A 26,777-nucleotide genomic window follows, 5' to 3' on the forward strand; every position below is an offset into this window, starting at 1 on the left:
GCAGGATGCTGCTTGGAACTTTGGGAGAGACTCAAAGCCATGGGTGAATACCAACCTTGTAAATGTTATCGCAAGATAGCCAGACAATTGTTAAACCGAGTCTATATTTCTATTTATCACGGGATTTCTTTCTTTCTAAATTAATATGCTGTGTCTAACTGGCGGATTGTGTTGTGTTACTTCTATAGAGAGATGAAAGCCTTGAAGGTAAAGGACACCGCAGTGAATTTTTAGATGCGAAGCCTCTCATGTTCGGGACTGTGTCCCTCCCTGCCTTGTTGCTGTCCGCCGTCCGCACTCTGCTGCGCAAGCGCGTCTCTTCAGCACCGTCAGCGTTTGGCCTGACGTCAGCGCAGTCCACTGTAAAAGGAAATAGTCAGGCGTCGCCCGGTTTTGATCCCGCGATTCTCTGGCTGCAAAGGGAGGTACGTGGCGCTCGCCCCGCTGCGCTCTAAACCGAGACGGGAACATGTGCTACGAACGCGCCTTATGTCCTTGACTCATTCAAACTACGTCAAGAAGCTACTGATACAACGAAGGCACGCGAAGCTGAACGTCAACGGAAACGACGAACTGAAAACTTTAGAGGAGGATGTTGAATTTCCTGCGGGAAAGCTGTGGTTGGAAGCGCCACGTGCCTTGCAGCTAAACCATGGAAGAGTATGAAGAGGGCGGGCAGCGGGGTAGGAGCGTGAGCACGCAATAAAAAAAGACGAGAACGAGGAGATGTTCGATCAGATAACGCGGGTGTCGGCCTCTTCGCTGTCTCTACATTTCTCTACATTTCTCTGTCTCTACATGGGGGTTCACACTACGTTCCCAGTCGTGCTCCGATAAATGAAACAACATAACGGCAACACAATGGAACCTACGCGGAACCTCCATGATGCTTCGCATCCTCCTCATGGCTCCCCACGGAAAGGTGGGGGTGGCAAAATGTTTAATGAGCCAAGGGGAAGGGGTAGAAGGGCGTGGTTAGCCTCCTAAGTCCACGAGGCCTCTTTTCCGGGCTGCATTCAGTGAGCGCCGCACCAGGGCGACCTGGCGCTCCGGTGCGGAGCTGGTCAGCTCGGACTCTGGCTGTTCAGGGAGAGGGTAGGGCTGGGGATGTTGGTGTTGGAGGCAGGAGAAGACGAGGTGGTAGGTGTAGAGAGGGATGTGACATTGTGGGCAGTCGGGTGGAAAGAGAGAAGGGGAAATGAGGAATAGAATGATGTGGTTAAGTAGGTTTCGGTATGTAGTCGGCGGAGGATGTAGGCCTCTTGGGCGGTGAGAGAAGGGTGAGGGAGGGAGGCGGGTATCACCTTCGGAAGTTAGTGTGGTGGGAGAGGATGGAGTTGTACGTGGGGTCGAGAGGTGTCAGGGCTTCTGGGTCAGGGATGGGGGAGTTATTTGGTCCAGGCTAAGCGAGGGAAGTGCCCGGGTAATGAGTGCACGGGCTGCGGCTTGGGCCGCCTCATTCTATGCCAGGCCGGAGTGGCCGGGGCTCCAGACAATGAAGAGGTCAATTTCTTCAGGGAGGCGTTCAAGCAGGTGAATGGCTGCTGGCGGGGCGAGGCCGGCTTGGTAGAGGTGGCATGCTTGCTGCGAGTCGGTTATTATGGTCAGGTAGGGTTGGTGGCAGTGGGTCAGGGCAGCGTGGGCGATGACGAGGTACTGGGCGGTGAGCGTGGGGATGTAGCGGTAGGAGGCCACGGTGGGGAGGCGGCCCTCGTTGTTGAGGACTGCGATGGTGGTGCTGTGGTTGGTGGAGACTGAGCTATGTCGGTATAGTGGGTGTTTGGATCCGTGCCGTAGCGTTTTTGAGGAATTGGACGCGGGCGTTGCGGCGGCCTTGGTTGTAGAAGGGGTGGGTGCATATCCTTGGGGACTGGAGGGACGGTGATGCATTGACGAATGGAAAGGGGATTACGTTGGGGCGCGTGTGGGGTGGCAGGGGCCGTGCATTCGATGACCTGAAGTACCAGTCTACCAGCCGTTGTGAGGGAGAGTCGGTGCAGGCGGGAGGTGCGTTGGGCGTCCAAGATTTCTGTGAGGGATTGAGGAGGCCAAGCTGGAGGAGGCATGTGTTAGAGGTGTAAGTAGGTAGGCCTAAGCCTGCTTTGTAGGTCTTGCGGATCAGAGTGTCCAGATTGTTAGCTTCCTGTGTCTTGAGGTTGACAAAAGGGCAGCTGTATGTAAGGCGACTGATGATGAGGGCTTGAACGAGTTTGCAGGTGTCGGATTCTTTGAGGCCTTAGGTGGAGCCGCGGATGCGCCGAATGAGGTGCGTAAGTAGGGGGATTGTTTTGTGGAGCTGTGGAAGAAGAATGGCGCCGGAGCCGTCGTAGTGAAAAGGAACTCTGAGAACCCGAAGGGTGGTGACTTGGGGATTGGGCGTGCCGTGGATGGTCACTTGTGGGTCCGGGGTGGGTTGTGCGGGGGCGGCCGCGTGTGCGGGCTCGGAGAACATGGAGGGCTGACTTGTTTTTTTTTTTTTTTGAACTTCTGGTTTTGTTTACATTGTAGAGGCTGGCTCAATTTAAACACACTTTCAGTCGTTCATTGAGTCAGTACGGCAGTATTTAATTTACAAATCCTGAAAGAATAAAAAATACCATGCTACATTTGTGGCGGCCGCAACAAGCAGGAGTGAAGCGTATCGCAGCTGCGATGTGAATGGATGATGCCCAGGATTCAAATTCCAATAAGTTTCGATTTCCGCTCGATGCAACAACATGCAGGACATGCAACGTTTTTGTTGGTTGCGCATTCTAGATATCCTAGCAATTGGTGTGCCGCGCTTCTGTCATTTCGTCGGCTGTTGAATGCGTCAGATAAGCCGGCCAGCGCTACTTAGAATCCTAACGTTCACAAGACGAGGTGTAGGAAGCGGCCCGACACACTCCGCGTCACCAAGACGCTCAACTGCGAGACACTTCACTCCGATCTGTGGAGATTCCCTTGCTTGTCCGTGTGTCGTAAAAGCAATGTTCTCACAACACCGACACTCAGCTGGTTCGCCACTGTGCCCGCAAGTAGTCGGTGTTTATGTCCATGCCATGCCAAAGGGAACTCTCCAGGGCCTCTTATCAATCTGCACGCAGTCTGCGAACTCGTTCGTGGAACAATGAAGGTTCAGCGCAAAATGATGAATTTAATACAGCAAACATGAATAGGTACAAAAATTCACCTAAAATAGTTTTGAGCGGCGATTCCAACTTGCTTAATAGAAACACCGCAGCCGGTGCTACAGACCCTTCGGCCATAGCCACAACACTGCCGGGCTTGGAAATAAAACACTTCATATAGTATAACCTGATTATCATTTCTATAGCATTCTCAGCAGCCTAAATGCCTGTTTCTTGAATAAGGCTTCTACAGTAAGCGTGACCAAAATTCTTGCGACTACAGTCGAGTTCACCTATGACGATACCGTTTATAACAATATATCGGATATAACGATGAAGAGCTATGACCCGTCCGCTTTTGTATGCTTTCCATGAGAAATTAAACCGCTTATTACAATCTCCAGTGCCGCGATATCGGATATAACGATTGAATCCGGTTACAGCAAGCACCGAAAATGCGAGATGCCGCCGCCTCTCCGCGCTAACCACGCCGACACTATGCGCCGCGATGCGCCTCGCATCCCATTCACCCCTCAGAAAACGAGTCAACGGCGCCGCTTACGAGGACGCGAGAGGAGGACGGGCATAGTTTTCCTTCCAAACACCCCTCCCGATGCCGCCGCTTTGGCCCCGTTTCCATGCCTCCTGCTTTGAATTTGACTGGGTGCCTCTTCGTCTAGTTCCGTTTTTCCGTGGATCAGATGTCAGGGCCGAAGTTTTGGAAACGCCTGAGGGCCTCACTGAAGAGGTGATCTTTGCCCAGAGACGTGCTGCGAACAGCGGTGGTAGTGAGAACTCTGACGAAGCGGTTGCACAGCCTACTGGTGTAGCACCTTCGCAGGAGGCCCAACGCATGATAGTCCCTCAGAGACTTCGTTTCCACAAAGGACCCTTCGCTCATCTAGGTGAAGCACCAATATATTATGCTCTTTAAAAAGATGTGCGCCAGCTTCGTTTGCAGCAAACAAAGCTGACCGAGTATGGCTTCTTTTCCACAAATAGGTAGCAGTACAACGTCGCTTGCATGCAAATAAATGGTTTTGAGCGCTGCTCCTTCTTTTTATTTAGCAACCCCTATTTACAATCATCGGTTATGACGATCGGATTTCCTTGGCACTTGGATATTTTTATAAGTGGTCTACACTGTATCTTATCTCTGGTGGCTGCATTCCTTAGGTAGCAAAAGCAATTGCAATTGTGTGGTCGCGCTGCAGACCGCTGTGCTAGTTCACACAGTGTAAAATTGGTTCTCGTACCTTGATTTCACGCGTTACAACAAAAGTTGGGGTTGATTTTTTTTAGCGGTGAAGCACTTTATGGGCTAGTGCTGTCCGTGTATTCTTATGTGGTCACGGTATTGAATCATCGAGACACAAGTTTCCCACGCCTCTCGCTAGAGTGCAAAGCGTACTAAAATAACACACCGGGACACTTGTTTTTCGTTCGCTTTTGCTTACTGGATTCTATTTCGCTCCGTGTTCGCAGTTCTCCGTTTCGACTTTCACTTCTCCGCCTTAGTGGTTTGGATGTCGCGTATACACGGAGCAAGGACAATATAGGAGGGGACAATAGGCTTCTTAACGCGGCCAGATAATGTCACAAGCGCTCACCATACGTTAAGCTAGCGGCATCTGATGCGGGTGAAGAAACTGCAGGGTTGCCGCTTTCGGCATTGAACTGCACAGCCACGGAAAGAAGTGCGGCTGCTATCATTTCGTCCATCAGGTGCCGCTACCTTCTGCTTCATCGTCACAGGGACGAAGCTTTGCCGTCCGCTTTGGTTTTCGTTGTGACATTAATGGGTCATTCGCCCGCGCTTATCGCGATGGGCCGTTTCGCCTCCTATATATTCTTGCTCATTGCGCGTATATCGGCGAGCGCCGTGTTGCAAGAGGGAGACTTACAATTTTTTAATACACCTATGCACTGAATGATTCGCCCCTTGTCAGGTTTCACGTTAGGCGAGACAGCCCGGTTTTTTTTAATTCTACCTATAATAACGTCGCTGACACTTCTCCCGCATTTATGTGCCTTAGATATTCTACTACCGCACCAGTCTGCGAAACGTACCATGGGAGATAGTGTGGATCTACATTGACTCCATAGACTTTACCACGCTTGATACAGTCTACAAACTAACAAACCAAAAGCACACTATTCCAAGCACAAATCGGGTTTTGGCTTAGTTTCAAGTGAGCGAATGAACTACGACGGTCAGCCGCTGGACGGCCGACAGCCGGCCGACGGCAGGCCTACTGACTCTGCCGTATAATCGGCTAGCCGCGCGTTAGAGCAGTCAAGCTGAGCCATCTCGAGTAAGCGTCAGACGAAACGTCATTTGATAACGGCAAGGAAGATGCAGAGCGGAGGATAGCTCTTATCAGTTGATTTTGCCGGTTTTCATAGCATAGGTACTCCAGACTGCAATCTTGGCATGTTATCCCACAATGCCTAAAAAACACTTCAGTGTAGGTTAAGCAAGTGATTCTGGAAAAAAACTTCTATCGTTGTTGCTGTCCGACGCATGAAACATACGCCGCTGTAAAGACAAATAACAAAAAACACATTGTGTTTTTACTGAGAATGATGTTGGGATACAGAGTACGAGCCAAGATCAATACCACTGTGCTACCACCTATTTTTTTCTTTATAGACCGCCCTCCCTTCGCAGATTGACAGTCGTGCAACTAAGGTTAAAACAGTGCAAGCCGCGTCACACAGGAACGCGACAGCCCTTGAATAGAACAGGGGCACAGCAGGCCGCGCAGAACTTTGATACTGGAGAAGTTGTGGTGTGTTTTACGATTTATCATGTCGAAGTATTTCGTGCAAGAATAGAAGGAAAGTAAATCAAAGCAAAGACAGCAACGTAACCAGAATGCAGCAGCACAGAGACCCAGTGGAAGCTTTTGCGTGTGTTTTCGATATGTTTGCTCAATTATTTCGCGCTTAAAGAAGACGAAACGAAAGCGAAGAAACAGACGTAAATAAAATGAACAGCAAAACAAATTTTGCTAAGTGTCCTCCGGTTTCGATTTTAAGCGCGTCAGCACAATTTGGGGCTACAATGAGTTTTTTAGTATACTCGATTTTAATGCTTTGGTAATTAATTTGTACAACTAATATGCTGTGTTCTTGTCGCACACCTGCAGTGTTTAAAGCACCTCTTCTTTGGTGCAACGTATGCATCGGACTAGGTGGAACCTTCTACACAGCATTGGTAAGTGTGTTGGACTTTCATGTCTTCTGATCCTCGTGAAGATACACATAAGTGCTACTTCTTTTATCGAGCTGTTTATGGTTTCTGCAATTTTCTCTGCTAATTGGTACTTTTAACACGAAGGCGTTTTATTCAGGGATACGCAAACATATGACTGACGCCATATCCGGCACGAAAGTCACGCCAGTACAACGAAGCAAGCGGCCTGTAAAGGATGCACCCCTGCACATAGGGTCTTCTTGCGGAGAAGCAAACTTTAGGTCCAAAGAGACACTGAGACTGACACTGATAGACAATGAGGCAGTGTCTACCCAGCAAGGCGAATTACCCAGAGTGAAAGAATATAAATGTTTGGGCGTGTGGATAAACGAAGGGGGCAACTACTTAAGAACTCACGAGAAGCCAACTTAAGGGTAAGGGGAAGCGAAACGCAACTATAATAAGGCATAGAGCTCTCTGGGGGCATAGCAAATATGAAGTAGTGATAGTAATGTAGAAAGGAGTAGTGGTTCTGGGTCTCGCATTTGCGAATGCTGTACTCTGCTTAAAATCAGACGTTCTAACAGACCTTGAAGTGAACCAGAGAACGGGAACCCGCCGCGGTGGCTCAGTGGCTAAGGCGTTTCGCTGCTGAGCACGAGGTCGCGGGTTCGATTCCAGGCCGCGGCGGTCGCTTTTCTGATGGAGGCGAAAAGCAAAAACGCCCGTGTGTACGAGATTTCGCCGCACGATGAAAATCCCCAGGTGGTCAAAATTAATCCGGAGCCTTCCACTACGGCGCGCCTCATCGCCCGCGTTGCGTCGGCGCGTTAAACCCTACAATCAATCACTCAACCAGAGAACGGGAGGCCGTTTGGCCTTAGGCGCGCATGGAAAAACAACTAACGAAGCAGTGCAGGGAGATATGGGCTGGGCGTCGTTTGAAGCTCGAGAAGCAAAGAGTAAAATATGTTTTAGATGAGCTTGAGAGCAATGGACCAACGAAGGTGGGCAGCTAAGGTTTCTAGGTACTTATACTTGAAAAGCGTGGACACGCAGTGGTTATGGAAGGCTAGAAGGCTAACGATGAAATATGGAACGAACAGTGGAGAATCCAAAACAGCCAAGGTGACCAAAAAAGAGGCACGGCAGATTGAAACAAACAAATGGACAGAAAAATAAAAGGTAAAACTTCGTTAGAGATGTACAGGGCTGAGAAATTAAACGTCAGAAAGGAAATGTTCTGGGATAATTCTCAGGGCAGTGCTTTGCTGCTTGAGGCTAGAGCAGTTTGCTTACGAACTAAGAGCTTTGTACGCAAGTATTCACAAAATCATGGGGCATGCGTGGTCTGCGGAAAAGAAGCAGAAACTATGCGACACAGATTTAGAATTTGAGGATATCCATCCAAATCGACATGAGGGAAATATTCGTCTTTCAGAAGCTCTAGGGTTTAAGGATAGCACAGAGGAAGTTAACTTCATGGCTGTCGAGGCGACGAAAAGAAGATTAGAATGCTCGTGGACGAAAAGTAGACAGGGGAATATTGCCTAAGACAGTTACCACATGTAACAGAAAAAAAGTTTTTTTTTTTGTGCGTAATAAGCTTTTTGTTTGGTCATTAAGGGTAAAAAAGTGGATCCCTAGAGAAGGCAAGCGTTGAAGGGGGCGGCAGAAACTTAGATGGGTAGATGAGATCAAGGCGTTTGCGGGGATAAATTGGTCGCAGTTAGTACAGGACCGGGGTAATTGGAAATTTATGGGAGATGTCTTTGCCCTGCAGTGGGCGTAGATAGGCTGGTGATGATTATGATGATGATGATGAAGCTTTTTTGCCTGCCCTAGGAAGCGCTAGTAATAAACCAAGAGTATAAAACAGAAATAAGATCTTTTTGGTAAGATGACATGTCATCACCTCGCTACAAAAAGGAAACAATAGCAATCATCATCATCATCAGTACGTTATCTTTAGGGTTGTTCATTTTTTGGTTTTATATTTTCACACGAAAGTGTTTTTGCCGGAATACACTGAGGTTTCACTGGTGTCATATCCGTCACAGAAATGACGCCAGTACACCTTTGCTGAAGAGACCCGCCATCAGGACATCACTCACCAAGCACACCCACAAGACAGCCCCCGACCCAGAAATCATGATAAGCTGCACATTTCACAGCACATGTAACTTTTGTATTTTACCAATTCGTATGACAGTTCTGATGGAGGCGAAAAGCAAAAACGCCCGTGTGTACGAGATTTCGGCGCACGTTAAAGATCCCCGGGCGGTCAAAATGAATCCGGAGCCCTCCACTACGGCGCGCCTCATCGCCTGCGTTGCGTCGGCGCGTTAAACCCTACAATCAATTAATCAATCAATTCGTATGACAGAGGAATCAGCCACAATTGTTTGTCTTATTTCTTTTCCTTTTATGTTCAGCCTTTGGTTGTTTGGTTGCCCTTCTCTATTGAAAGTAATTGTGTAGACGTTTTAATCATACTACAACGGTATTGCGTCGCGAGAAATTCAACGCCACCTCAACAGTACTTGTTACTTGCAAATTACCGTTAAAAACGGGCGGTAGTACTAAAGAAACGATGGCAACCCAAATGTGAATGTTCATATATCTTGTCGTAAATCCACTAACGATTGTCATGTTCACCTGCAGCTTTTCGATGATGTTAACGCACAGTAAAGGCAGCAGGTTGGGCAAGTTTGTTATTACTTCAATACATTTCTCAGGTGATCCCATTTCCATTAAATCACACTGTCCTGTGGCAAATGCTATGTTAGACCGATGGAGAGGTATACTAATGATAGTGTTGTGGATTACCGAGACGCGATGACGTCGCTTACCTTTGCCGGCCACTGCGCCGACAACTGGAAGAGTTGTGGGGGCGACGCAGTGTATGATGCCACACGTCTGTTAGGTTCTGAACACGCCAAACCTGTGGCGAAATTTTCGCGGCCTATCGTACCTACACGAAAGATGAGAGTGTAAGCGTGCCTTCGATTACTTTAGCAGTAAAAGAATTCTGCATCTTACACGCGTGCATGCGGAATACCTATCTTGGCGTGTTTTGGGTTCTGCATAGCTTTGAAGAAACAACCTTGTTTGTGTCACCAGTCTATGTTTCGCGTGTTATGAGTAAAGTTTAGATGGCTCGCTTGATTATGAGGCTTAACGCACCGACGCTACCAAGGCGATGACGCGTGCAGTATTGGAGGGCTCCGGGTTAATTTTGACCAGCTGGGGATCTTTACCGCGCACCGAAATATCGAGCACATGGGCGTTTTCGCTTTTCCCTGCATCAGAAAAGCGACCGGCGAAGCACAGAATGTAACCCGCGTCCTTGTGCTCCCCAGCACGACGCCTTCTCCAACGAGCCACCATGGCGGATAAAAAAAAATGTGGTTTCGAAGGAATCGGTAAAACATGAAAGTTATATGTGCCTTCACAGGAGCCGTTGGATGTTTATTTCGCATCGACATGAACTTGCAAATCACTATTTATATTTCGTCGGTATGGCACCGCTAGATGCATCAACTGTATTACAGGCGCCAGAGAATTGCGCAAATCAGACTGAAACCCCAGGCGTTCGCGAACCGTGCGAACGAAACAGAACGGGTTGTACGCGAATTGTTTGGTGAAGTCCCGGTCTGCTACAGCTAAAGGAGCATGATTTGCGGGTCGGCATCAGTCTTGTTAGGGACGTCCTGCTGGCTTGTCGCTTCGGCAAACGTCCGACCACTTCGGTCGTTCTCCGTGGCGTGTATGGCAGACGCTTGCGTTGCGACAAGCTTAGCTTGTGGAACGCGACAGGCAGCGTTCGTAGTTTATTTTAATTGTGAATGCGTGAACGTGCCCCGCTTGCCGCTGGTGTGTATCTTGTCGCACCAAAGCAGTCAGGAGAACGATACTCGCCAGTCGGCGTCGTTGCCTTCCTGTCTTAGTGAATCACTTTTCCTACAGGGGGCCATGGTGGATTATTCAACGGTGTTGGAATAAGTTATTCCTCCACCGCGCACGGGGCCATCGTCCCCGCAGCATAGGTGGTGAACAGATAAGCACAGCACCTTACGCTGCAATACAGTGCCCTGTCGAGGCGCTAACTATCGGCGCTCATGAGCGTCATGACGCACTGCTTCGCTTCACCTCTCCTAGACGGCAGCACCATCTCAATGAAGAAGGTTTGAGGAAAGGACATCAGGCGCGTTCGTACAGATATCCGAGCTTCACTTCATGGCCCAGCTGGCAGAGAATTCTAACCTCCAGTAGCGGTTAGGGTGATCGTGGGCTCGAATCCTGGCCCCGCCGCGTCAATTGAACATTTTCTGGTGATGTCATTTCCGTGACGGTTGTGACGTCGGCGAGGTTTGTGTACCCCAGAATAAAACACTTTCGTGTTAAAACCTTAATTGAAGTCTAGCGAACTTCCTCTGTGTTATGTCTTTGTCCTCCACCTTTTTCGCTGGTGAAATGCGTTGTCAGCATACACCTATGTTGTCTCGTGAGCCGACGAAAATCATACAACAATGCACAACAAACTATCCTAGCGAACTGAGTTATCGAGTGCCTTTCTTGATGAACATTATTTTAGCACAATTCCGCCTATGTGTATGTTGGCAGCAGCGCCTCTTTTTTCCATATAGGTTAACAAAAATTGCCGTCTAGCTGCCGGCGTAAACAGGGACCACTGGTAGCCCTTTCATTAGGTTAGGTTGTCAAGATAGGCAGCGCGGAGAAGGTGAAAATTCCCATCATACAGACTGGTGCATCAATTTTCCTCGCTAGCCTAAATTCCTTTGTGTAGTATACGCGTTTTTTTACAGCCAAGCTGTTAGTTTCTCGTATGTCGCGAAACTTCGAGCCGTAAACAAAAAACACAGGCAAGACGCTGAGCCAATGCGTCAGGCTAATCAGGAGTGCAGCATAGAGCTCAATTTTCCTGTTACCAAAAAATCACAAAACAAGCACCAAAACCGGATGATAAATGATAAGGCCCGGGTGAACAATACAAATGCCCGCTCCCCTTGCGTTCTGGTGAAGATTAGGTTTGCAGCTGCTCTTGATAGGGTAGAGGAGTTGACGTCATTCGAAAGCTAGCTCCTGCGTCAGGCTAGGCAGTTTTTGCCCAAGGCGCCGATCGCATGCGTCAAAACCCAGCATTTGGCGCCAGAGAAGCCGAGTGTAGCCACAGGCCCGCCGAGACAACGATGAACATTCCATACCCAATGCAATCACCATGCGTAGCGGTTGACAACAGCTGCGCCGGACATCCACTTTCGGAGGACGAATTCGGCTCCATTATTTTGTTTTTAGATGCAAATCATCTCTTAGTCGACCCTCCGTGGTCCGGTGTCCAGCGTCCGCAGCTCTCCTCCTCTCTGCACCACCTGTGATAACACCACTCTCTCCTCTCCTCCTCTCCACACCACCTGTGCGTTAGCGCGCGCTGCTGCTCCCCTCCACACCACCTGTGCGCTACGCGCGCTGCTCCTCCTCTCCCTTCTCCACACCAGCTGCTCAATCACACGCATGCGCGCTGCTCCTCCTCTCCACTCCCTCTGCTCTGCAAATAAACCCGGTCCACGCTCCGCTCAGTTGCTTCTTCGGTACTGCGCCGTCCAATGACTGGAAATGGACACCAACGATTCCGTCAGCGAACTGGCTGGCACACCTTCAACTAGCGCCAGCCAGCACACTGTCAGAACCACGAGCACCTCCGAAGACAAGGCTGCACAGATAAGAGCTCGGGACGCTGAACGTAAACGCCAGCGTCGAGCAGCGAATTGCTCGCTTCGAGAACGAGAAGCCGCATTGAAACACCAGCGGCGAGTAGCTGATCCAGATTGCACGGCTTTGCATCCCCTCAGAGTTCCCACGTGGGAAGATGGTGTAATTTTTTTATTAGGCCGAAGCGCGTCAGACGCCTTGCACAACAAAGAAAACGTAATCTAACTAAAGTTTGGGTTTGGGCTAGTTGGTTCATATTTAAACTGGGAAACAGCGCTTTAAACGAGGACAGCGAAGAAGGAGACACAGACACTAGCGCTGACTATCAACTGAGCAATATTTTATTGCTTGCGGAAATATAAAGGAAGAATACAATGACGTCACATGCGTGAAAAAGAAAAAGAAAAAGAAAAAGAAAACACAAACAAACTACAGGCGCATCTGCTATGCCAAGATAACTCGAAATTACGTGTTCAAGTACACAAGTTCCTTCTGATACAGAGCTACGGAAGGGGTGCTCACGCATTCTTCGCCACGCTGGGCGATCTGCCACGCCTCGTAGATTTCGCGTGCGCGTGTGTCGCGGAACCTCTTGAGTATCTTAGTTTCTTCCAAACGCGGGGAGCACTTACAGGCTTTGCAGGCCTTGCATTGCGTTGCCAAGTTGCTTCCTGTGCCGGTTTTAAGGGAGTACGCATGCTCCTTTAGGCGCTCGTTTAGGCAACGCCCGGTCTGCCCCACATACACACGACCACATGCTAGGGGCACCTCGTACACGACGCTGTCGCGGCAAGCCACGAAGCGCTTCGCGTGCTTTGTCATGCATCGCACATTTTTGCGCCCTGGCGAGTTCACCTTAGCACACAAACTTCCAAGTTTTCTCGGGGCCGAGAACACTGTCCGCACACCTGCTTTTTCAGCGACCTTTTTGATCCGGTGGGATACCTTGTTGATGTACGGTATGACGCTTAGGGGCTTTTTTCGCTTGTCTTCTTGGGTCTCGTGGGTCGAGCGGACTTTCTTCAGGAGCGCTTCCGCAATTCCAAGGACCAAGGCCTGTGGGTAGCCTGCCGACCTCAACCGCTCCACTTGCGTGTCCAGGCTGCACTCCATTCCATGATGACACGACCGAACCAATGCGTTCAACAGTGCGGAGTGGGCTATTCCACGCTTCGTAAGCTTGGAATGGGCCGAGGAATATGGCAGCACCCCTTTTTTGCTTCTAGGGGCGTACCTCCAGCATATGTGACGAAATTGGCAAGACAGTATCAGGTCAAGAAAACGCATAGAGCCTTCTTCGGGAACCTCCTTGGTGAGCTCCAGGGGTTTGAGGGCGGACACAAACACACTAAACAGATCATCCACGCGCTCGGACGTAGTATTTGGCGCAGCCTCAAAAAGGACAGGGAAATCGTCCACGTAGCGGAAGACTTGCACCACACCCAAGTCACGTAGAGATGCCTGAAGTGTCCTGTCAAACGCGGCGAGGAGCAGATCACTGAGGACCGGTGCCAAGGAGGAGCCAATGCAAACGCCGGTCTTTTGCAGGTACAGTTGATCATTGTAGTCCACGAACGTGGAGTCCAGGTAAAACACCAAGGCGTCCAGGAACTTGTCCACGCTGATGCCGCACTCAGTCTGGAACTTCACATTGCCGAAATTATCTATGGCATCAGTGACAGCATCGAGCAGTATCCGCTCGACCCAGCATCCGCTCGACCCACGAGACCCAAGAAGACAAGCGAAAAAAGCCCCTAAGCGTCATACCGTACATCCACAAGGTATCCCACCGGATCAAAAAGGTCGCTGAAAAAGCAGGTGTGCGGACAGTGTTCTCGGCCCCGAGAAATCTTGGAAGTTTGTGTGCTAAGGTGAACTCGCCAGGGCGCAAAAATGTGCGATGCATGACAAAGCACGCGAAGCGCTTCGTGGCTTGCCGCGACAGCGTCGTGTACGAGGTGCCCCTAGCATGTGGTCGTGTGTATGTGGGGCAGACCGGGCGTTGCCTAAACGAGCGCCTAAAGGAGCATGCGTACTCCCTTAAAACCGGCACAGGAAGCAACTTGGCAACGCAATGCAAGGCCTGCAAAGCCTGTAAGTGCTCCCCGCGTTTGGAAGAAACTAAGATACTCAAGAGGTTCCCGACACACGCGCACGCGAAATCTACGAGGCGTGGCAGATCGCCCAGCGTGGCGAAGAATGCGTGAGCACCCCTTCCGTAGCTCTGTATCAGAAGGAACTTGTGTACTTGAACACGTAATTTCGAGTTATCTTGGCATAGCAGATGCGCCTGTAGTTTGTTTGTGTTTTCTTTTTCTTTTTCTTTTTCACGCATGTGACGTCATTGTATTCTTCCTTTATATTTCCGCAAGCAATAAAATATTGCTCAGTTGATAGTCAGCGCTAGTGTCTGTGTCTCCTTCTTCGCTGTCCTCGTTTAAAGCGCTGTTTCCCAGTTTAAAAAGAAAACGTGAGCTTACCCAATCGTTCTCACAACCCTGCGGTTAAGGATGTAGCCAACTCGTTGTCAAGGCCACGTTTATCCGTCCAGTCACCGAAGAGAGCGCACTGCCACAGAGAGCCTCTACATACGGTTAGGCTGAGCGAGAAGGTTCCACTGGCAATATACAGTCCCGAACGAGTCCCGAACGAGTCCCGAACAATATACAACCCCATTAACCCCGTTACAAACTCGTCATGCCTGCCCCGTGTACTTTTATTTCTCCCTTCTTCATGCATCGCAAGCTTTAGAAAGCTGAAATCATATGTATCAAACGCATCCTTGTGGTTCAGCGTTCGAATCTACCAAATGAAAATGGCGTGTATTCTTCATCTCTGCCGGGTGTTTTCGGATATCTGCGAAAGCTCGGAGAATGCACTGCCACATGAAACCAGCCATTCTTATATTTATGTGCACTTTAATGGGCGGCCGTGTTAAAGTATTTATGAGCACATGCAGCTGAATGCCCTACAGCCTAAGTTTTCTATCGTGAAAAGTATTACTTATAATATCTCACCAGCATCTATACCCTCGGCATCAACTCCGGCGTTTAACGGACAGCCACGTAAAAAATTGTTACTGCTGCAGTCCCGTAGTGACATATCAGCCGCAGTAATCAGTGTTAGACCATTGGAGCTTGTTCATTTCTGCTTGCTAAATCTATAAATGAAATAAGCCCAATTTGGTCACACTGTGTGACGAATTTCGCCAAGCCTGGCGTATCTTAAACATCGAATGTAGAAAGACGACGAGGAAAAAAACTCTAGAGGATAGCCTTAGGATAACATGGCAGCATGCTATCATAATAAATAATGAAATAATTGAAATAAAACGGCAAATTGCATCTTTGTGGTACAAATAGTGCCCATATAGTGGGAGGGGACACCATAAATAGAGTGACGCTCTCTCGCCGACTCAACCCTCTTAAAGGATACAAAAAATGTACCCCAAGGTATCCATTTCCCAAACGTCGCCTGAGTGTGATGAGCGCGGTTTTGCAAAGGTGGGTCCAAAGTTCAAAATTGTTAGCAGCACCAATTTCACATCACTTTTTGGCCTCATTCAACCTACGAAGATAGCGACCTGGGACGGTTTGTGCTTTCTGTGGGTTCACTTTATCGGCTGCGCCGGTAATGACTAACCCCTGCTTAGCTTCTTTCTCCTGAGTGTGGCGCCAAGCATAGTCCTCTTTAACCACATGGATTTGGCATAAGGAAGTCTTAGCGTTTGGGAGTCGTCATTTCTGTTTTTATTTTTCCACTGCCATAGTTCACGTCATTGGTATTAGCAAGGCGTATCTGCCAATTGTTTCATTTTCCGTTGCTTGAGCCGTTAAGCATTGCAATTGCAGCTCAGTACACTCAAGTAAAATTAATATGGGTTCGTGAGTCTGCCATTCTTAACATAAAATTAACTGCATAATTTCGTGAGGCACACAATAAAGTTGTTTTTTTCTGCGAAATAAAGCCGTCTATTCTCTGAAATAAAGCCGTGGCTCGAAGCTCGGTGCAGCAAAGGGGCGAGGAGGTAAACGCTAAGCTAAGAGTTTGAGGGAGAGTAGCAGGGAAGCAAAGAGCCGCCGAGCAGGTGTGGGAGCATGCGCATGAGGAAACAAAAAATGGCTGCGGCTTAGCTCTGCTAACTCTGGATATGCAAAGCAAAAGCTTGGCGTAGTCTGGTTGAGTCTTGGTTTCGCATGGCTAAACTTTGATGTAGCTGTATTGCCGAACACGGCTCAAAGCCGTTCGGTCCCGTGCAACGCTCACAGGAGGAGGCCCGGCGAACGAGCCGTTCCTCTTCGCCGGGCGCGAGACGAGTCACGTAGCCCGAGACAACCGAGCGACGCATTCATGGGAGGCTGCGGGGGTGGTCGGCTGCCGATCAGCTGATCGACGCTACCGCGGCGGCGGCCGCCACTCATGTGAGCAGAACGTCTGAAAATGAGGTCTTGTGCGCAGCGCCGAAAGCGGCCGCGCGAATCACGCGATGCGCATCGAGGCGTGCGTCGCCGGGGGTGTGTCTCCCGTCAAAAGGTTAACTTGCGTACCCTTCGCGAAACCGGTGTGCGAAAGTAGTAGCTTTACTTTAAAAGCTTCCCGTTGCCGCAATGGAACCTGGGTCCCTCGCGTTGTGAAACCGGTGTCTATTCGATTTCGCTGTCATCGCATTCGGGGCGTTCATTATTTTCGTCGGGTTCGTTGCGCAGATGTTTGCTTTGAAGTTTGACTGAGTTGAATTGGACTTTGGCGTCGGCGTTGGGCAGTTTTGATTTCGCTCTTTAGGAGGGTGTCATTTAGACTTTCAGTTGACTCAGTTTGCATAAAGAAACCCTTGCTTTTAACCATGTTTTTCTTAAGAAAGGGTCAGTTACATCTAGTAAAGACCACCACCACCGCTATTTTTTATTCTCGCTTTTGAATTGCCAAGGTTTTATCGTTTTGGAAAGCGTCAGTTCCCGCAATACTGAAATAAGGGTGAGTGTGTGGTTTTGAAACAATGGGCTTAAACTGAGGCAGGCCTATCCCGTGTATTGTTTCCGTATTTCAACTGGTCATATGAAAAATGCCATCAGGTGTGCCATTTTTATTTTTCAGGGAGGGCTGAGAGGTGTCGTCTGGATGGACTGCTTGCAGCTGCTTATCATTTTAGTCGCACCAGCAGCACTCCTTGCAAAAATTCTGGTCGACTCACTATCTGAAAACTCCATCATAAAGCCACTCACTGACTTCAACCTCACGCAATATATTGCTGAGTAAGTGTATCAAGCCTTTCAGCCTCACGCTACCTACTACTTGAGCACAATTAGGAACGCTTCTCATTCTTCTCTTCGACAGTCCAGTTCTTTTAATGGCTCCAAAACCGAAATACTCAACCTGAGATAGGAAGCAGTCACAATAAAAACGTGATGCTCAAGACTTCAGATACATTCATGAAAGCGTTAGATGTAAGTTCGCGCCGAAGGTACACTTCGGACGTCTACCTTTGGGGCCAACTTGCACCCCTTTAATGTTCAGTCACTCACGCGCGGGAGGGGCGGTAGCTCAGTGGCTACGACGCTATGAAGCTGAGCACATAGTTATAGATTCGACCCCAGTCGCGGTACGGTTCTTCTGACAGAAGCGAAAACAAAATTCCGCAGATTCCCTATGTTCCTCGATGTATCCAGTGGTATGTTGCTGTCGTTTTCTGTTTATTTTACATCATCAGCATCTCTGAATGTGGCTTAATTTGCCCAATTCGAACCTTCAATTTCCCTATTCTGAAAGGCTTTTGTTTTCGTTTCGTTTTAAAGCTTTAATGCTTTAAAGCTTTAAAGCTTTAATGCTTTAATGCTAACGTTTTAATGCTTTCGTTTTAAAGCATTGTGGTCGCAACGACTTGTTACATTTCCACTTGTGAGTACCCCCTCTCCCGATTCGTTATTATAAATAGAAGATGTTACCTGCTTTTTTTTCGTCATGCTCCAAATGTGCCTGCATTTTATGTTATTCATACTTACTCCTTAGCACAAAACGATCATCAAGATTTGGTGACAATTATTACTGTTCCCCGTGGTTGGGTCTTCACCGGCGGCGTGATTTTAGTTACGCGGTAAATGTAGGTGTAAAAAGTGAATTTACCAGTAGCACACTCCAACACCCCAATATCTTCCTCTCCCACAACTAAGCCACCACCCCTTGCAGCGTCCTAACCGCCCTAACTTCCTGTCCATTCCCGCCACGGCTTCAGACACACAACAATGACGTCCCCTGTGGGTTTTACGCAAATGGCACCAAACACACGGCCATCAAATAAACTAATTTATGAGAAAACTGTACCCTGTTACTCTCTGTGGCCGTAAATTTTTTCATACATTATTTCCTTCAACAGCTTCCGCCTGGACTTAACCAGCGATGAAAATGTGTGGTCCTATACCTTTGGAGCATCCGCCTCAACATTGTGCCGACTATGCTTCGACCAAGTCGTTGTTCAAAGGCAGCTGGCGTGCCGAACAATCAAAGAAGCGAAATGGTATGACGCTTTCAGCTTTTACGCTATTGCTGGGAACATGAACTCGATGAACTACTTCTCCTCATAGTTGAAGGCATGCAGAGTGATGTATGCGCAGAAGAGCCCGTGCTCCTCACACCCACTAGTGAAATATACAAATGCGGGATATTGGTATAAAAAATATTAAGGCTTCCACGCTCCTCGTTAGTAATTCGGTCATCTTTTAGACAAAACGCTTCCAAGCTAACCTGGAAGGACCATCTCTTGTCTGGTAAGAAAATGTGCACATTAGAGTCACTGACGTGTATCACCGATGTATGTCTATTACATTTTGCTCAGGTAAAATAAGTGCGTGCGATGTTCTCAATATCCCATTTTGGTTGCCTGTGAAGACACCTCCCGTGTAATTATTAGGATCCCGCATGTTATTTCTAAATTGTAGCTTGCCGCTGAGTTTGGGGCATTCTTTTCGCCTATCTGCAGCAATTGGATACCATTTCAATCAGCCGCTTCTTGCCTGGTTTGCAGACCTCTACATTGACGTCCCCGTCGTCAGTGACTCGAGTGTGTACATAACACTTCATCCAAGTAAAACTAGTGCGGACGAAGTTGTTCATGCCAGCTTTTCCTTTATCTGGAAATTAGTATGCGGTGTAATTTTCTTCCATCTTTGGTGTTACGCAGTATACCTTCACACACTTCTTGAAGATGTGTGTTAGGCTACCCGAATTAAAGGCCTGCGCCAGCTTCTTTCTTTTGGTTTTTGTACAGCCTCCGGGTCCACCCCCCCCCCCTGACAAAGTGGCATGGGCAATATTTTCAGCGCGCAGTTAGATCCCCCGAGTAAGGATATTCTAAAACAATACCCTAATGGTATTTCCGCAGCCGATGCTGAGGACGGAGCAAAGAATAGCAAGGAATTGAGTGATACTGGCAGTAGTAAGCGCAATACTTGTTCAAATTCTTTGCATACAGTCGTTGATCGTCCAAACAGAAGAAGTGCAGCACAGTCGTAGTTGCTTTTAAGCAGTATCATTTAGTGTCGAAATCTAGTTAAGTGTCGGGAGATTATGAAAGCAGCTTTTCTATCGAACGTTTGTCTCTGGAGACAAAAAGAATGTTTTTTCAATGTTTACGATTGGCCGCTGGAGTTTGCATTGTTCCACATACAAGCGAAGACATCATACCGAATTGGTAACGCACTAAAATGGACACGTCACCCATTTTTACATCAAAGCGGTGTGGCCACGTTGTCTGAACGGCAGCGGGAAAATATTGATATCTCCTGGAAGCAATGGGTATATCAACTGTTTCCCCTTGCGGTTTCTGGAAAATAAAACTCGCCGGCCTGCCACAAACATTTCTGTATTTCGAGGAACGGCTCAGTTGTGACACTGCACTATTCTGGAAAATAACGGCACTGTGATTTTCAATCGAATATCCTACAGTTGTCGTTAAAATGGTGTGTGCAACCTGTTCGCGATATCGGAGTTGTTGATTTAAGTATTGAACCTAATTGGCCTGGCTGCTACCGGCAAGGAGCGTGCTTTTAAACAGTGGTTCAACAACAGAGCGGTCTATTTGCTCCTTACAGCAGTTTAGGCCTGACAGGTGAAGACCGGCATCAGGACGATCTTCGAACACCGTGTGGTCCTTTCCTGGTATCGGCGGCGATGCGTTCGTGGCCTGCGCTGGCTGTCCTCGGCTGCGGCCGTCGGTACTGTTTTCAGGAACTATGCTTTGGTTGCGGCTCACAACGGCTCCCACGGGTGATCACGTGCGGCGGTAGACGGCTACCCCAGACGACCTCCTAGGACTGGTTGGGTTGGAATCAGCTTGCATCTAGATGAAGACAAGCACAGGAAATACACGAAACACCACTGACTAGCAACTGATTTTAAACAGCAACGCTGTTTACGCTTTTAGATCCGCCATGGAGCGCTACCAGAAGGACGTCATTATCAGCGAAGCAGACAGGGTGAAAATTCTAGCCCTAGAAGTCTAAGGGAACGTGGCGAAGAGGCATGAAGCCCGCGAGCAAGGGTTGTGAGGGCGCGGCTTAAGAAAAAAATATTGTTAGCGAAGTCCCGAAAACGAACCCGCCACCTTTGCGCCGTGAAATCGGCAACCTAACCCCAGGGCCACCCCTAAGGCCTCACGGGTACGAGGTTAGGTGCGGCAGCCAATGGGAAAAAATGGTTATGCGTGCACGCAGTGCGCAACACCTAGAAGCAAAAAGGCCAAATATGAATTTTCACAACTTTTGCAGGAAATGGGTTAATTTCTAAACCGAAAAAATTAATAAACCTAACCAATTTAGGTGCCCATATTATGCAAAAACCATTCCATCTCGCCTACCCAGGCCGCCTGACTACGAGACGAGAAGGCAAATGGCCACAATGGTTGGGGATGTTGGAAATAACTAATACGAGAACGGAAAAAGTTAGCATAACTTTTTTTAGCAATTTAGCATAACAAAAAACAATAAAAAGACTGCCGGTACTTATACCAAAAGGGGTGAATCAGGGGGAAAAACTGATTCCGCGGATAGAATCGTTCTTGTGTCACTGGCGTTATGAAACCGGCTTCTGTGCGTTTGCGCCTAAGTGGGGAGCATAGACGCTGAGTTCATGCTACAGACGCCGAGTTCGCGAAGGTGGTTGCCCTGATTTCCAGCGAGTGCTAATGCGGTCCACTTTGGGAGAGATATGAAAGCTGCCGAGGAAGCCATCCGGGCCTGCAAGTCAAAGAAAACTATCAGTGGCAAGTTCGGAACTCCATGTGAGGTGCAACAGCCGGGTAGCCGACCAAGGGGTAGGGGCCGCCTGCTCAGCTGTTTCTCCTGCCTTGCACCATTAGTGCAAGGTGCGAAATTTGTTTTACAGAAGGAAACAGACGTATAGCAGAGAAGACACAAAATCATTCAGGGAGGGGATTAATATTGTTAAGTGGCGGCAGGATGGATTACATGAACCATGGTCGGCGCTGAAGCAATCTATTTACAATTCAGCCATCGCATCTTGAGCAAGGTTCCGCGCCAACCGCCTTCGTCTTTGTAGATAGAGGATGACCATGTCGCTACCCTGCCCTGTCCACTTCCTCTTCTCGTTACACTTCCCCCCGCGAAGGCGACCTTCCCGGTCGACGTCAGTCAATGAACCAGCATGGTGACGATGAAATGAATATAAACAATTGATGTCCTTGCCGACGCTGATGACGATGATGGAAATATGTACATGGGCCCCAGGACAGCGATGCCCGTCGACGCCACGAAGGAACCTCCAAGACCTTTAAATCACACCAGAGTACTGGGCAGTAAAACGTTATCGGCTTGTGGTCGGGTCGCGGCAATGCAAGTCGACTGGTCTCGGCGGATCACGGGGGACACCGGGCTGGGGAATTCGGTCAGGTCATTCACTCAGGTCAGGTCAGGGAATTCGGTCAGGTCATTCGCTCACCAGGGCTGTGACGGGCCTGCGCGATCCTTGAGCCTTGAGGTGGTCGCTTCGGAAACCGACACGACGCGAAGCTGGAGGACCAAGATGGGAATGTACCCAGAACCTACACCAAAATGTTACGTGGCGGACGGACGTATGACTTCAACCATGGTCGCGGATGAAGTGATTTATTTACAATTCGGCCATGACAGTTCGAGCAATTTTCTGCGCAAACCGTCTTCATCTTTGTCGGTAGAGGATGACCATGGCGCTAAGCGGCCATGTCCACTTCCTCTTCTCGTTACGATATTGTTGCCTGGCGGCAGGAGATATCAGACGAGCGATAGTTGATAGGGAAGCGTTGTATTTGCATAATGGTGGCCTTGGTCATTACAGCACCGATGCCGGCTCCGCGCGACGCACTGCTTCTTGGCCCTCTTGAATCGTATCATGCGCTATGCCCCCCGTCGGCTAGTCTTTGCATGTCATTGGCTGGGGACACGGGGCTGGGGATTGGCGCGCTTATGGCTCACAGGGGCTGAAGCAGGCCGATGCAATCCAGAAGGCACCGAGACGGGGTGAAGCTGGTGGACTAAAATGGGGTTGACAATCCCAGCTTCCACCAAACCTTTTACGTGGTGGCAGGAGAAATGAGGCGAACGATGGCAGATAGTGAGTCGATGTATTTACATAAAGGTGGGCATGGTCATGACAGCACCGACACCGGCTCCGTGCGACTCACTGCTTCTTCCACCTCTTAGATCGTACCTTGCGATCTTCTCCACGTCATCTTCTTCCTTCTAATAATAGTATTGCCCTAGATAGCTGCGTATAATCTCCCTTTCAATGCTCCCCTATGCCACAGACAGAAAACTGGCGCATTCATCTCCAGCATCGTCTTTCGCCATAGCTTCTACCATTCCTCGTCCTAGACCCCGGGGTCCTTGCACATGGCCCAAGCGCGGGAGGGTCGCGTCCGCAGCTCCTGCGTAGCGGAAGGGGTGTCCGTTGCAGTCGCCTGTGGCTGTTTCTAGAAATTAGCCCCTCCTTCCCAAACTGTCATGCAGACACGTTAGATATAATTGTTTCGAAAGGGCGCACCCTTGTGTGCCCAGTTGATCTCGGAGATTATTACTGGATTGTGTTGTCGTGAAGATATTCCAGTCGCGCTTTTTTCCACTTGCACTTAAACAAACGTACGTGCCCAAGCACAAGCTAGCAGCGTTTGTTGCAGTGTTTTGTGTTATAGGTACATTAAAGCACCATTTTTGACAGCATTTCGCGGAGTTCTGAACTTGCCAGTCGAATAGCTATTACAAGATTAGCCAATATTTCTCTTGGTTTCGTCACGAAAATTACACAACTGTTCCTTGAAGATGACGTTTACTACTCCTGTACTCTTTCAGTGTAGTACGCATATTCCGAATAGTGTACATTATAACAATTTTTCTAGGGCGCGTTAGGTGATGTTACTTTTCAATTGAACGCATAATTATGAGAAAGGATAAATGAAGGATAGATGCGCAAGTACTCTCTGTTCTTTGTGCATCCTTCGTCAGTTTTGACCCCCATATTAGGAGTAATCACATAACTGTGACTCGCGTCGCTGTTAGAGGACCTTTTGTGAGCATGTGTATATTTTTTGGATGATCTTTTTATAGTCGTAACGACTATAATTAGATAAAACTAAAAAAATAAAACTAAACCCAGAAGCAAAACTTTAACGCCATTGCGTTATGTGTACGTGAGCCGTATTATCTAACATCCTGTGTCAGCCGAAGTTTTATCACGTGGTTGCAATTCCTGTACAGGACCACCGTGACCGGCTCGTTCCTGCTTTTGGTGACGTATTTGTTAACACATACCATGGGGTTTGCACTGATAGTCTGGTTCCGGGGCTGTGACCCAGGGTTGCTTGGACACATAAAGAGCATGGATCAGGTAAGCAGAAGATTTACTTTTTGAAGGTATAAGTACTGGTAAATATATAGGCACATGCCAAGTGCAAAATACCAAGCTGTCTTGATTAGTTAGAACGCATATTGAGATTCTTAAATATTTATACTCATAGTCCTTCAGAATTTTATGCCGATATAAGAGCGCAGGCATTATGTCCTTGGTCACCCTGTTTTTACACAATGGATTTTATTTTATATTCGAGAGAATGTTTTTGTTACGGATTTTTGGTGACTCTGAGGTTAAACGTTGTTCGCAATCCTACGTTGTGGTGCTATCTTGGAGGCTCCTTCCCAAGATAACCTGCGTTTTTGAATGAGTTTTCCTAAATTATTTATCATCAGTTTCCGGATGTTTTTAGGACTGCCTGTGGTAGAGTATTCCCGGCATATTCAAATGCAGGTGTTTAATATAACGTCTGGTAAGCCTTCTCACACACTTTGGTGTTTGTTAATTTACGGTGGTATTTAACCTTCGTCCATGTACTTGCTTAGCAACCATGATGATACAATTGCATATATGTATTAAGAAGTTTTGTTCTATCGGGCGGCTTCAAGTCGTAATAATATTTTTGTCCTTGTAAGAGCAAAAAATGAGCGATAAGTCAATTTGACATTCTTCTAACCGTAATTACTGTCTATTTTTACAAATGAGCTCATTTCTTCGCAAGCGTAAACACAGATATGGTTCCTGTTTGTGGAATGCGATATATAATGTTCATGCCGGCTATGTTGTTGTGTTCATGGCAGAAATGAGTAGGGTAGAATATTCTCGAAGACCATTGAACATTGATACTAAGTGAAAAAGAGGCGATACTTCAACGATTAAATGAACGCTGACGTGCATAATGTGGCTCTTGCCACTCCGCTATTGAAGATTATAACCATGCGGCAAAACTGCTTTTTTAGTTTTGTTAGGGACGACCAGATTTTCGCTTGCGATTTGACGCGGTGACAGGGGACATTCATTTTGGCCATCGCATGCCCGCAGTTCAAACATTGCAGGTCTTCTTGTGCAGATGAGTCCTGAGGCACTTTATAAAAAATCACTGTTAATTGGACAAATGTAACGTGATGAGACTTCCAAAGGCATTACTTTGGTAATGACGGAGGTGCCAGATGTCTACAATTAGTCAGGAATTTCCACAATGCCAAAATGTCCCGACTTCTCTGGCCCAGCAAAATTTACGATAATAATAAATAAATCTTGCCTAATACAGTGTTATACCAAAACCAGAGGGGATTTATCTAAGCACATGATATTTTTCCCCACACATAGTCACCTGCGAAATACTATACGCAAACTCAGTTAATGAATCTGAAATGTGCGGGGCAAGTATTACAAGGTAGCATATGGTAAGCTTGTAAGAATCAAAATGTATGAGTACTGCAACGTTGCCTGCCGAGTTTTTACGCTTTAGTGTGTCGGTAGTTTTACACGTGGCGTTTAGAATCACCTTAAGTACAAGTTAAACTCCAGAGCAACTTAGTGATTCGAAGACAGCTTCTTAGTATTTACAGCATGACAAAAGAAAAAAACGCAAGAAAGGCAAAGATACAGTACAGTGGTGGCTCGTTTTTCCACATTTCTGTCTTGCTTTTCGCAGGGAGCACCGTGAACCTTCAAAAAACGCTAGTCTTTGCTAGCTAGCCCAGACGATTACATCTATACACCCCCTTAGACGCAATTATTGGCTTTGTTAGGTGCAGAAATACCACTTTTCTTGTATCGACTAACCGTGGCTCATATAAAGTGCAACCCTTCTATTGCATAATTCACACGAGAAAAAGTGTTGCTTATTACACCAAAAAAGGTGCTTTTTAGGAAAGAACGGAAGCGCTAGCACAACAAAGAAAAGCGAGTACACACACAAGGCGTTAACATCCAACCAACTAGGTTAAACGTTGGCGCCTTGTGTGCGTCGACTCGCTTTTTCTTGTCGTGTTAGCGCTTCCGTTGTTTGCCATGCACTATCGACAGGCCCCAACCAGCGTGCCAGTTCCTTTTAGTGCGCTGTATTGACTGCTGATAGCGTATGCGAGATATGGTTGTCTTATTACAACGTAAATGGCGCCTCTTTGGGCTACCAGTGTTTTCGGCAATATTTCAAATTTTTGAAACACGTTTTCGTAGGTCACACTAATAATTACAAACATTTCGATAGTAAGGAATTGGTGCTTCTTTTTAACAGAATAAAAATTAATCGGAATGACCACCTAATGTTTCATCCTAAGACATCTTAGCTAAAGTCTTTTCGGTATTGTCAATTAAATACCAACACCACCTGCTCGGCTAGTCTATTTACCTACTGAATCTGACTGCAATACTGATGATCATTTGGTTCCTTTCTGAATGGTAATACTTTCCCTCTCCGTATTACGTTCACATTTTCGCAATAATTCAAAGAAAGGTCATTCATGGATTCATGGGCGATCATTCGCCACATCCGGCAGATGACGAAGGCTTGCCCCAAGCCGAAACGTTATTATATATATATATATATATATATATATATATATATATATATATATATATATATATATATATTAATACATCAGAAAGAAGGAAAAACGTGCCCAGAGTGGGGACCGAACCCACGCCGTTCGATTAGATCTCGAATGCCTTACCAATTCGGCTATCTGGGCGCCTGTGTTCTCCTTCACCTTCTGGGGTATTTATTATTACTACAACTGTATCTGACGCTTGAGGGTGGTAGCCAGCGCCACTCAGACTACACGGGGAGAAGGGGACCTTCTTTTCAACACCAGGGGCGTGACGCGAACGTCTACAGCCTGTCATAAGCTGGTAACTGGCGGGAAACCCTCTTATGCTACCTTGGCATCAAGGCTGCC

The 26,777-nt window shown here is 47.8% G+C and overlaps 1 protein-coding gene across 1 annotated transcript in view; it reads left to right on the forward strand.

Moving 5' to 3' along the window:
• Positions 1 to 26,777, forward strand: part of LOC144151827 (sodium-coupled monocarboxylate transporter 2-like) — a 64,911-nt gene that overhangs the window by 25,099 nt on the left and 13,035 nt on the right. The window contains exons 5-8 of the mRNA XM_077682972.1: positions 6,263 to 6,330; positions 17,137 to 17,294; positions 18,413 to 18,553; positions 23,781 to 23,910. Of these exons, the coding sequence (XP_077539098.1) occupies positions 6,263 to 6,330; positions 17,137 to 17,294; positions 18,413 to 18,553; positions 23,781 to 23,910 (497 nt within the window). The remainder of the gene's footprint in view (positions 1 to 6,262; positions 6,331 to 17,136; positions 17,295 to 18,412; positions 18,554 to 23,780; positions 23,911 to 26,777) is intronic.

Source organism: Haemaphysalis longicornis, unplaced genomic scaffold, assembly GCF_048455015.1.
Source record: "Haemaphysalis longicornis isolate Haplotype H1 unplaced genomic scaffold, Haemaphysalis longicornis Haplotype H1 scaffold_9, whole genome shotgun sequence".
Classification (NCBI taxonomy): Eukaryota; Metazoa; Arthropoda; class Arachnida; order Ixodida; family Ixodidae; genus Haemaphysalis; species Haemaphysalis longicornis.